The following is a 12,407-nucleotide window of genomic DNA, read 5'->3' on the forward strand; positions in this document are numbered from 1 at the left end:
CATTGTATATTCACTTGCCTTGTTAGTCCTCCCAAAATGCATCACCTCACACTTCTCAGGATTAAATTCCATTTGCCACTGCTCTGCCCATCTTACCAGCCCATCTATATCGTCTTGTAATCTCAGGCTTTCCTCCTCACTATTTACGACACCACCAATTTTCGTGTCATCTGCGAACTTACTGATCATACCTCCTATATTCACGTCGAAATCATTAATGTACACTACAAACAGCAAGGGTTCCAGCACCGATCCGTGCAGTACACCACTGGTCACAGGCTTCCAATTGCAAAAACAACCCTCGACCATCACCCTCTGCCTCCTGCCACTAAGCCAATTTTGGACCCAATTTGCCAAATTGCCCTGGATCCCATTTCCCATGCAGGACCTTATCAAAAGCCTTACTGAAGTCCATATATACTACATCAACTGCTTTACCCTCATCACCTCCTCGAAAAATTCAATCAAGTTTGTTAGACACGATCTCCCCCTGACAAAGCCATGCTGACTATCCTTGACTAATCCCTGCCTCTCCAAGTGGAGATTAATCCTGTCCCTCAGAATTTTTTCCAATAGTTTCCCTACCACTGATGTTAGACTCACCGGCCTGTAATTACCTGGTTTATCCCTGCTCCCCTTCTTGAATAATGGTACCACATTTGCTGTCCTCCATCCTCTGGTACCTCTCCTGTGGCCAGAGAGGATTTGAAAATTTGTGTCAGAGCCCCTGCTATCTCCTCCCTTGCCTCATATAACAGCCTGGGATACATCTCATCTGGGCCTGAGGAATTGTCCACTTTTAAGCCCACTAAAACAGCTAATACTTCCTCCCTTTCTATACTAATATGTTCAAGTATATCACAATCCCCCTCCCTGAGGTGGGGCAGTCGGTGGTAATCAGCAGTAGGTTTCCTTGCCCATGTTTGACCTGATGCCATGAAACTTCATGGGGTCTGTTGATGTTGAGGACTCCCAGGGAAACTCCCTCCCTACTGTATATCACTGTGCCACCACCACTGCCAGTGGGACAGGACATACTCTGGGATGGTGATGGAGGGAAGAATCTTGAACATTAGTTTCCTTCTCTAAAGGAGATTAGTGAAGCAGTTGGGCATTTACTACAATCCAATAGCTTCATGGTCACTTTTATTGATAACATCTTTTGGGTCAAAATTTTTTAACTTAATTAGCCCTGGTAGGATTTGAATGAGATTGCTAGTCCACTAAAATGATCACTACTGTACTGTACACTGAACACTAATGTTTGCCATTTAAAGGAAAATTGGAAATGGAGTTTTTTTTATTGCTTTTGGTTAAGTAGCGTCTGTTGATATGTGCTGTGGGACCTGGGATTGGTACGGGGATTCTTTGTTAAGGGGACACTGCGGCAGTTAACTAACGGGTTGTGTGTGGATGTGATTTTTCAGACAAATTAATGGAAGAGACTGAAGAACTTTGCCTGCAGCGAGAGCAGAAAGAGGTGAGTGGAACCAATAAAGATGGGAGCTGTGCAAAGTGCCTCTAACTTTCAATTCCTGTACTAGACCCTTGGCAATGTCAGTGTTCTCTCTCTCTCACTCTCTTTCCCCCTACACCCTGTTTTGCTCTTTTTTTTCTCTTGTTGCTTTTCCTTTCTTTCTTTCTTTCTTTCTTTCTTTCTCCTCTTTCTCTTTCACCCCTTTCATCTCCTTTTTCTTTCTCTGTCTCTCCCTTTTCAGTTTAGTTTGCAGACATTGCAACCATTATCTAATTTCTGTTGATTCAGTTTCTTAGGGAGGGGTAGAAGGTTCTGTAAATGTATATTGTGTTCAATAGGCATTTGTAAAAATCCTCAGTGAGTTAAGAAATGGTTGTAAGTGTGTGAAGTTGGTGGGGTCAGCGTCTGTCCGATGTGTGATATTGACATGTGGGTTAGGCCAGTGGTCTGAATTTATGTGACTTTTAATCCAATTGCAGGAACTGGAGCGACTAAATCAAGTCCTTGAGGTGGAGAAAAACAAGATTGAGGAAATGGTCCAGGATTTGAAGTCAGAGCAGGAACAGATAAAGAGGTAAAGGGGTAAGAGGGTGAGGGAACAGACGGGCTTTAACCGATCGGCTCTGTGACTTGTATCATCAACTCTGGTCGGACATCTTCTTGGAGTGTCATCACCTGACTTCCTACCTTGAACTGCTCCGCCCCCAAGCTCACATCATTGGTTGCCTGACATCTACCCTTGTGGTGGCCCACCTTCCCAGCCAATCAGATAAGTGAACAGACCCTTCATTGCCCAACTGGATGATTCCTGCCTCTCAGTTAAACAGCCTTTTTTCCTCTCTCTAATATCTTTAAAGCTGATGAAAATGTTCATAGAAAATCTTTGAAAGGCACAGTTTTTTAATCATCCCTATGATTTTTCCCCTGGGGTTGCTCAGCTGTCCTCATATCTCTGTCTTTGGCTTGGTGTCAGTTTTTGCCTGACAGCGCCCCTGTGAAGTGCTTTAGGATGTTTTTCCTATATTAAAGGCTTTATATAAATGCTATTTGTTCTTATTAAATCAATTCCTGATGGCTCATGTCCAGGGTCAATGGCTGATATTTATTTGTCCGACAAATCGATTGTTATTTCATAATGTGGCTTGGCCACCATTCTCCTAAAACCACCAAGAAACAGATCATCTGATCATTCATTCATGTGCTCTTTGTGGCATTGCACTACGTACAAATTGGTTGCCAGGTTTTCCCACATCACTGCAGTGCCTATACTAGGGTTGGGGGGGGAAATCGTTCATAAATTTCACTAATCATTCATCCTGAGGATGGGATTGTGATAAGGCGCTATATAAATGCAGAGGCATTTCTGTTTGTATCTTTTCTTGGGTTTGCTGTGTGTTCTTGGTTTCAGGGAGCTGGAGATGACGGTAAGCTCGCTGATGGGAGTGGAAGAGGAAAAGAAACACCTGCACCAGCTATCGGAAACCCTGCAAAACAACTTAGAGGTGAGGGTTTGAAATAGGGTGGAGTGGTGATGGTGAGCAGTGCCACATGATGGGACAGCATACGTGCTGCTGCTCAGGTACACTGTGTGTGTCTGCCCTTGATTCTTCCTGCCTTAGGAGCATAGCTGAGATAATTTTTTTTTGTCTAATATCATCTTTGGCTCAGTGGTAGCACTCTCATCTCTGACGTGGAAGGTTGTGCGTTCAAATCCCACTCCAGGTGCAAGCCCAAAATCTGGGCTGGTGCTTGCAGTGAAGGAGTACTGGGGAAGCAGTAAATCTAAAGTTAAAATGGTAGGTGTAGTTTTATTACTGTACTGGTAGGACAACAGGGATTGCTAGATGTAAAAGGCCCATGTAGTTCACCTTCCACCATCCTGGTTGTCACATGTTACAATGATAATGGAGTTATTGACTGATTACTGTAATCAATCTGTATTAATGAGTCTACACCAGACCCAGACATGAGGGGAGCAAAACCCCAGGTGCTGGAGAGCTTTGGGAACCATAGGTCCAAATCACCTGTACCTCCCAAACATATAACACTCACCACATCATGTTTCAAATTACTCAGATATTGGGTCCTGAAATGTTAATTTCTAAATGAACTCTAGCTACTTGTATTTGAATGAATCCATGCTGACTGTTTCCACCATCTCCCGAGCGAGCCTCTTCCATGGATTAACCATTCACTGATATCTGAGAAATGTAGGAACAGGTGGAGGCCACTCGGCCCCTCGAGCCTGCTCTGCCATTCAGTTAGATCATGGCTGATCTGTATTTTAACTCCACCTACCCACCTTGGTCCTGCAACCCTAAATACCCTGAACAAAAATCGATCAAACTCAGTTTTGACATTTTCAATTGACCCCCTGCCTCAATAGTTGTCAGGGTGAGAGAGTTCCAGATTTCCACTATCCTTTGTGTGAAGAAGTCTTTCCTGACATCAACCCTGAATGGCCTCGCTCTAATTTTAAGGTTATCCTCCTTGTTCTGGACTCCCCTACCCACCACTCCCCATCCCCACCAACCAGAGGAAATAGGGTAGATACGGATATCAAATCCTGTAATTATCTTAAACACCTCAATTAGATCAGCCCATAATTTTCTATATGCAAATGAAAGAAGCTTAGTCTGTGCAACGTGTTCTCATAATTTAACCCTTTTCGCCTGGTGTGATTCTGTTGAATCTGCACTGCACCCACTACCAGGCCAGTAGTTTTAATTATTAGTGATTGGTGCCCATTATTGGTGTGCGCAGAAGAAAAATCACTGGGAAATTGTGTTTTATTCTGAAGGTGTATCCTCCTTGGTTGGTTCTCCCCCTGCCATTGAGAGGAACCCTAATTTGGGGGGAGCATTGGGAATCTGGCTGAAGGTTAGCCCCCGAGTGTGTGCCCGTGATGACCTGTTGGTTTTTCTACTCGCCTCCCAGTCCCTGTCTCAGGAAAAGCAGAGGACCTTGGGGAAGCTGCAGGACAGCGAGCACCAAGCTCAGCAACTGACCAGCCAGAATGAGCAGCTCTCGCAATCCAGCGGAACATTCCGGGCCATTCTGCAGCAAATCGAGGAGGACATGAAGAAACTGCAGGATGAGAAAGCTCTTGCTGAGGAAAGGTGAGAAGAAGAGACTGGGATGCCAGTTTTAGAAGGGACAAGGATGGGGGAAGAGTGTGTGCGAGCTGCCATTAGCATGTGGAAAGCCCAGGGAGTCTGATCTGAATGGCCCAGGCCTCGTTGACATGATAGTTTTTTTTTTAGAGATACAGCACTGAAACAGGCCCTTCGGCCCACCGAGTCTGTGCCGACCATTAACCATCCATTTATACTAATCCTACACTAATCCCATATTCCTACCACATCCTCACCTGTCCCTATATTCCGCTACCACCTACCTATACCTGTTGCTATATTCTGCTACCACCTACCTATACTAGGGGCAATTTATAAAGGCCAATTTACCTATCAACCTGCAAGTCTTTTGGCTGTGGGAGGAAACCGGAGCACCCGGAGGAAACCCACGCGGACACAGGGAGAACTTGCAAACTCCACACAGGCAGTACCCAGAATTGAACCTGGGTCGCTGGAGCTGTGAGGCTGCGGTGCTAACTACTGCGCCACTGTGCTGCCCAGGCCCTAAGCTCTGGAATTCCCTCCCTAAACCTCTCCACCTTTCTATCTCTCTGCCCCCTCTCTCCTTTAAGGCTCTCCTTAAAACCTACTACTTTGACCAAGCTTTTGGTCACCTGACCTAATGTCTCCTTATGTAGCAGTGTGAATTTTTGTTAATGCCTCCGTGAACTCCTTGGAGCATTTTATTCTGCTAAAGATGCTATATAAATGAAAGTTGTTGGTGCCGATGCTGCTGATGATCAGATCCCAGTGCCTGGCTAATGCTCAGGAGTGGCAATTTGGTGGCAGTTAGTGGGAGGACAGGCAAAGGGCAGGGGGCTTCCAATGCAGTGTAGAGGCGTAGTGGAGGTGCGGGGAATTCCAGACCTGTTCCTACAGGCCCACAAGGATTTCTGCCAGAAGTACATTTTTACAATGTACCCTGGCCTCTCCTGGCCAGCTGGTTTCTTCTGCTGTGTGTCACCTGACTCAGCATGTCACGTCACCATTTATATCATATGATCGCAAGCTTTCGATGTTGGGTAAGCCCCTGCCTGCCTGTAATGGGAGCCACGGCCGATTTTCAAGGTTGGGGTGAAGGTACGGTGACGCTGGATGGGATTGGAAGTGACATCAGGCTGGTAAGTGGATGTTGTATAATCTTAACTACTTCCCAGCCACCATTCTCGCTGGGTGAGGGAAGTTAGAACCAAGGTCTCTTGTTCTATTCCAGAAAGCCAGTTGGTGAAGGATAGAACTGGAGCCAATTCTATATTTATTTACTGAGTTACACATTACAAGCATACCCCCCCGACCCAAACAACCACAGTTTCAGTCTGTGTCTATTTATAGGGGCTCAAGTGAATCCTCACTCCCTCCATATAATTAAACACAATGAATATAGAATTAACACCTCTGAGTCTGCAAATTATTACAACTCTGATATCTCAGCAGTGCCATCCTTTGGATGAAACTTTAAATCGAAGCTCCGTCTGTGAAAGCAATTGGGCATTGAAGTTCCCATGGCACTATTTGAAGCAGAGCTGGGAGCTCTTCCAGTGTCCTAGCCAATATTATTCCCTCAATCACGAAGAGCACATTACCTGTTTTTTTTTCATGAAGTATGTAAGCATTCCTTGTTTTTAATTTGTTTTTGGGATGTGGACGATACTGACAAGGCCCCATTGATTGCCCATGCCTTGTTGCCCTGAGAAGGTGGAACTGAGCCTTGTACATCTGAGATTGTTTTCTCAAGCCTGCTAAGCATTTGAGCCAACCACATAGTGTGAGACTGGAGTCAAATGTAGGCCAAACTGGGGAAAGACAGAAGGTTTCCTTCTCAACACATTCTCTAGGAAAGGTAGAATATAGCCTATACTCAGATAGATAGTCGTTTGGTAGTACAGAACTTGAGAATTGCTAAAAATAGAGACATGTTGTCGAAGCTTTTCGTCTTGCACTCATCAGGACAATACACAAGAATAACAAATGTAAGGGAAAACAACAACTTATGCTGCATGACAAGAGAGTGCTGATTGGTTGGCAAGTGAACTCTGATTGGTAGAGGCGTTGCCATGGAGAATGCACTAGTTTACGGTGACTGACAGTTGACTGACAAGACACAAACAAGAAATGCTGGAAATACTCAGCAGGTCTGGCAGCATCTGTGGAGAGAGAAGCAGAGTTAACGTTTCAGGTCAGTGACCCTTCTTCAGACCTGCTGAGTATTTCCAGCATTTCTTGTTTTTATTTCAGATTTCAAATATGCACCTGCATATTTTGCTTTTATTTTAGTTAACTGCCAAGCTTTGTTTGAAAATTTAAACCAGGCAGCTTGACTCTGATTGGTCAAGGCATTGCCCTGAGGAATGAACAAGCGAATGGCTGTCACTTATTTTGTTCAGCTGAAACAGGTGCAATGTGTGTACATGTTCTTTCTGTCTGCATATTATCCTGATGAGTGCAAGACAAAAAGCTTCGACGACATTTCTCTATTTTCAGCAATTCTATACTCAGATGCTATTTATTTCATTTATTTCTGTCAAGTATTTTTAAATTAACATTTTTCTGCTCCAGTTGCCGACTGCATTACAATGGTGACTATATTTCAAAAAGTGATGCATTTTGGGAGGTGGTGAGAGGTGCTATATAAATAAGTTTTTCCCTTTCTTTCCTCTGTAGGCTACAGGAGAATGAAAAGAGAGCCCTTGCATTGCAGGAAGAGCGGGAATTTTATTCCACCCAGTCCCAGGAACTCCAGGTCTCACTCTCAGAGCTGACAGCAGAGAAGCAGAAGACAGAGTGTGAGCTGAGGGTAAGAGAGCAGTGATGGATCAGTCATTTGTTATTACAGCTCTAGGGTTCAGCATGTAATCCACTAGGCTCCTGGGTGTGAGAGTGGGGTAGGTGGGGGGTAGTGGGTGAATGAGTGTAGTATGAGGGGCTTGAGTGAGGGTGGAATGGGGGAGGTGACTGGAGGGATGAGTGTAAGAGTGAGGAAAAATATTTATTGCTGAAAAGTTTTTATGCAGAGTAGTTGAGCAAAGAATTGCCGATGAAATGGGTCCTGAGAAAATGCAACATTTGTAGATTTACAGCGAACTGAGGAAGTACAGAATAGCTGGCTTCATTAAACAGCTGCACATTATTTCTGTATGTAAGTTGTGTATTTAAAAATATTATTTGTTCTTTGGGTGTGGGTATCACTGGCCAGGCGTGTAGAGCACAGGAAAATAAAATGCTGCTTAGCCTGGGCAAGGTAATTTAACAAATGGGAATTAATTGCACTCGCAGTTCGGCCAAGGCTGGAAAAATACCACCAATGGAGTTTGATGGAAGAGAGTAGATTCCTCCCCACCTCACTACCCAGAGGTTGGGTGGATCAAAAACCCATGGGAAGTGAAAAGTAACACTTGGGCAAGATACAGAAGGCACCATTCAAGCAAACCCAGAATGAAGATCCACACAAGCTTCCTCCTCTGAGACTGAAGGCTTCCAATCCCCAGCTGCCAATGGAAAAGTGTAGGGACACAAGGAGTAAGAGGGCCTGGATCTGAGCCACAGCACTGTGGTCCTATCACCATCCAAGAGTCACAGGGAGTGAGGGACACAAAATTACCCTGAAGGGAATGAGGAAAGGTTCAAGCTGGGCTGTGACTCCTGTAGTTGAATAGTCTGGGACTTGTGCCCGGGCTTGCACATGAAGGATGGGCAGATTGCAGCGATTGAGCCCCCACATAAGTCAGCACCATCAGGAGAGGATGAAAATGGGAAGGGAGTGGCGAATGGTGAGTCTCTATTTCATTCCAAACTCCTGCTGCGGTAAATGACAGCAACTTGCATTTATATAGTGCCTTCTATGTAGTGAAGAGGTTAAAAAGTTTGACACAGAGCCACATAATTGTTAACCAAAAGCTTGGTCAAAGAGGTAGGTTTTAAGGAGTGTCTTCAAAGAGGAAAGTGAGGTAGAGAGGCGGAGAGGTTTAGGGAGGGAATTCTAGACAGCTGAATGTGTGGTGGAGTGATTAAAATCAGGGATGCACAAGAGGCCAAAATTAGAGCACAGAGATTTTGAAGTGTTGTGGGGCTGGAGGAGATTACAGAGATAGGGAGAAGCAAGGCCAAGGAGGGAAGTGTTGCTTTAAACAACTCCTGCTTGATTGTATCTCATTCCCAACATTTAAGAAATACATTCCTTTCCTCCTTTAGCCTGTTTGCCTTGTATTGATTTCTGTCACAGAGACTGTGTAGTTGAGTGGTTCCCATACTCTGACCTTTCCACGAGGAGATGTCTGAGAACAGCATGCATATATTATCTTTCCGTTGTGGTTAAGTGGGTAGCACTCTTGTCTCACAGTCAGAAGGTTGTGTGTTCAAGTCCCACTCCAGAGACTTAAATACAAAAATCAAGCCTGACACTCCAGTATAGTCCTGAGGGAGTGCTGCACTGTCAGAGGTGCTGTCTTTCAGAAAAGATGTTAAACCAAGGCCCCACCTGCCTGCTCAGGTGGCGGTAAAAGTTCTTGTGGTGCTATTTTGAAGAGCAGGGGAGTTCTTTCCGGTGCCCCGACCGATCCTTTAACCAACATCACTAAAGCAGACGATCTGCTCATTACTGCTTGTGGGACCTTGCTGTGCGCAAATTAGCTGATAGGCTTCCTACACTTCACAAGTACATGATTGGCTGTAAAGCACTTTGGGACATCCTGAGGTTGTGAAAGGTGCTATATAAATGCAAGTCTTTCATTATTTCCTAGGAGTGTTGGCCTGGATTTTTTTTTGTGCTGAAGACTCTGAATCCAGGACCTACTGACTCAGAGGGGAGAGTGAGATCCACTGAGCCAGAGCTGATGCTTAACCATAGTTAGTCACTCATTTTCAAAAACAATGTCCGGTGTGACTGTGGCTGTAGTAATATATCTCTTCACGATCTGTCTACAGCCTTTGACACGGTTGACCACACCATCCTTCTCCTACACCTCTCCACTGTCATCCAGCTGGGTGGGACAGCTCTCAACAGGTTCCATTCTGATTTTTAAAAATTTATTTAGAGATACAGTACTGAAACAGGCCCTTCAGCCCACCGAGTCTGTGCCGACCATCAACCACCCATTTATACTAACCCGCCAGTAATCCCATATTCCCTACCACCTACCTACACTAAGGGCAATTTACAATGGCCAATTTACCTATCACCTGCTAATCTTTGGCTGTGGGAGGAAACCGGAGCACCCAGTGAAAACCCACGCAGTCACAGGGAGAACTTGCAAACTCCGCACAGGCAGTACCCAGAATCGAACCCAGGTCCCTGGAGCTATGAGGCTGTAGTGCTAACCGCTGTGCCGCCCCTGTGATCTATCTAATTATAGCTAGAGAATTACCTGCAATGGCTTAATTTCCTGCTCCCATACCGTTACTTCTGGTGTCCCCCAAGGATCTATCCTTGGCTCCAGTCAAGCAATGCCTTGACTTTAAAATTCTCATCCTGGTTTTCAAATCCTTCTATGGCCTCGCCCCTCCCTACCTCTGTAATCTCCAAGCCACTCTGCGATCTCTAACCTCCTCAGCACTCCTCCAATTCAGGTCCCTTGTGCATCCCCAATTTTAATCGCTCCACCATTGGTGGCCTTCAGCTGCCTGAACCCTAAGCTCTGGGATTCCCTCCCTAAACCTCACTGCCTCTTCATCTCTCTTTCTTCCTTTAAGACACTCCTTAAAACCTACCTCTTTGTCATACTCTTGGTCATCTGATCTAATATCTCCTTATGTGACTCAGTCTTAAATTTTGTTTGGCAATCCTCATTGGCTACTGGTGAGGTCCCAGAGGACTGGAGAATAACCAATGTTGTTCCTTTGTTTAAGAAGGGTAGCAAGGATAATCCAGGAAATTACAGGCCGGTGAGCCTTACATCAGTGGTAGGGAAATTATTGGAGAGGATTCTTCGGGACAGGATTTACTCCCATTTGGAAACAAACGGACTTATTAGCGAAAGGCAGCATGGTTTTGTGAAGGGGGGGTCGTGTCTCATTAACTTGATCGAGTGTTTTGAAGAAGTGACGAAGATGATTGATGAAGGAAGGGCAGTGGATGTTATCTACATTGACTTCAGTAAAGCCTTTGACAAGGTCCCTCATGGCAGACTGGTACAAAAGGTGAAGTCACACGATTTCAGAGGTGAACTGGCAAGGTGGATACAGAACTGGCTCGGTCATAGAAGACAAAGGGTAGCAGTGCAAGGGTGCTTTTCTAAATGAAGGGATGTGACTAGTGGTGTTCCGCAGGGATCAGTGCTGGGACCTTTGCTGTTTGTAGTATATATAAATGATTTGGAGGAAAATGTAGCTGGTCTGATTAGTAAGTTTGCGGACGACACAAAGGTTGGTGGAGTTGCGCACAGTGATGAGGATTGTCAGAGGATGCAGCAGGATATAGATTGGTGGAGACTTGGGCGGAGAAATAGTAGATGGAGTTTAATCCGGACAAATGTGAGGTTATGCATTTTGGAAGGTCTAATACAGGTGGGAAGTATACTGTAAATGGCAGAACCCTTAGGAGTATTGACAGGCGTACAGGTCCACAGGTCACTGAAAGTGGCAACGCAGGTGGATAAGGTAGTCAAGAAGGCATATGGAATGCTTGCCTTCATTGGTTGGGGCATAGAGTATAAAAATTGGCAAGTCATGCTGCAGCTGTTCAGATCCTTAGTCAGGCCACACTTGGAATATTGCGTACAGTTCTGGTCACCACACTACCAGAAGGATGTGGAGGCTTTGGAGAGGGTACAGAAGAGGTTTACCAGGATGTTGCCTGGTCTGGAGGGCATGAGCTATGAGGAGAGGTTGGATAAACTTGGATTGTTTTCACTGGAACGACGGAGGTGGAGGGGCGACATGATAGAGGTTTACAAAGTTATGAGCGGCATGGACAGAGTGGATAGTCAGAAGCTTTTTCCCAGGGTGGAAGAGTCAGGTTTAAGGTGCGAGGGGCAAAGTTTAGAGGGGATGTGTGAGGCAAGTTTTTTACACAGAGGGTAGTGAGTGCCTGGAACTTGCTGCCAGGGGAGGTGGTGGAAGCAGGTACGATAGCGACGTTTAAGAGGCATCTTGACAAATACATGAATAGGATGGGAATAAAGGGATACGGACCCTGGAAGTGCTGAAGGTTTTAGTTTAGACAGGCATCATGATTGGCGCAGGCTTGGAGGGCCGAATGGCCTGTTCCTGTACTATACTGTTCTTTGTTCTTTGTAAAGCACCTTGGGATGGTTTACTATGTTTAAAGATGCTATATAAATGCATGTTTTTGTTGTAATGAGGACATTGCATCTTCAATCCCATCAATTCGTAATGAAGGGCAGGCTCCCGGCCTGTTTCAATTGGTCAGTACAGACATTAGTGAGCACAATCTTTCCTTACACACCAGTCGTACTGCAGTGTGCACTAAGGGACTTCCACCCATCGTCACACAATCTCTAATGTTTAGAGAATAGTTTTAGCTAATGTGTTGACTTTGAGTGTAACTGTGCAGCTAAGCAGCATTCAAGCAACCATCCCGGCAGCTTAATGCTAAAATCTATGCTATGTGGGTGGGCCTCAGCTGCTGGTGAGAGGATTCGGGTGTGCGGGGGGGGGGGTTGAGTTTGTTGTAATTTACCAAGTTGCCAACCCCCCCATTCTCTCCCCCCCCCAACACTGGAGAAGAGATTTCCTCCTCCTGATAACATTACAGCAGAAACCTGGTGGGGACAGGATTGGGTGTTGCGATGCCTCATGCAGTCAAATAGCCCACTGACACTCGATTGAGAAAGCTCACACCT

At 45.3% G+C, this 12,407-nt stretch overlaps 1 protein-coding gene across 3 annotated transcripts in view; it reads left to right on the top strand.

Annotated features, from left to right (window-relative positions):
- The window catches only part of plekhd1 (pleckstrin homology domain containing, family D (with coiled-coil domains) member 1), an 86,422-nt gene that overhangs the window by 41,420 nt on the left and 32,595 nt on the right, over positions 1–12,407 (top strand). For all 3 annotated transcript variants that reach the window (XM_068039768.1, XM_068039770.1, XM_068039769.1), the window contains exons 6-10: positions 1,428–1,480; positions 1,957–2,051; positions 2,886–2,979; positions 4,415–4,596; positions 7,273–7,405. In XM_068039768.1, the coding sequence (XP_067895869.1) occupies positions 1,428–1,480; positions 1,957–2,051; positions 2,886–2,979; positions 4,415–4,596; positions 7,273–7,405 (557 nt within the window). The remainder of the gene's footprint in view (positions 1–1,427; positions 1,481–1,956; positions 2,052–2,885; positions 2,980–4,414; positions 4,597–7,272; positions 7,406–12,407) is intronic.

Source organism: Heterodontus francisci, chromosome 9, assembly GCF_036365525.1.
Source record: "Heterodontus francisci isolate sHetFra1 chromosome 9, sHetFra1.hap1, whole genome shotgun sequence".
NCBI classification, from domain to species: Eukaryota; Metazoa; Chordata; class Chondrichthyes; order Heterodontiformes; family Heterodontidae; genus Heterodontus; species Heterodontus francisci.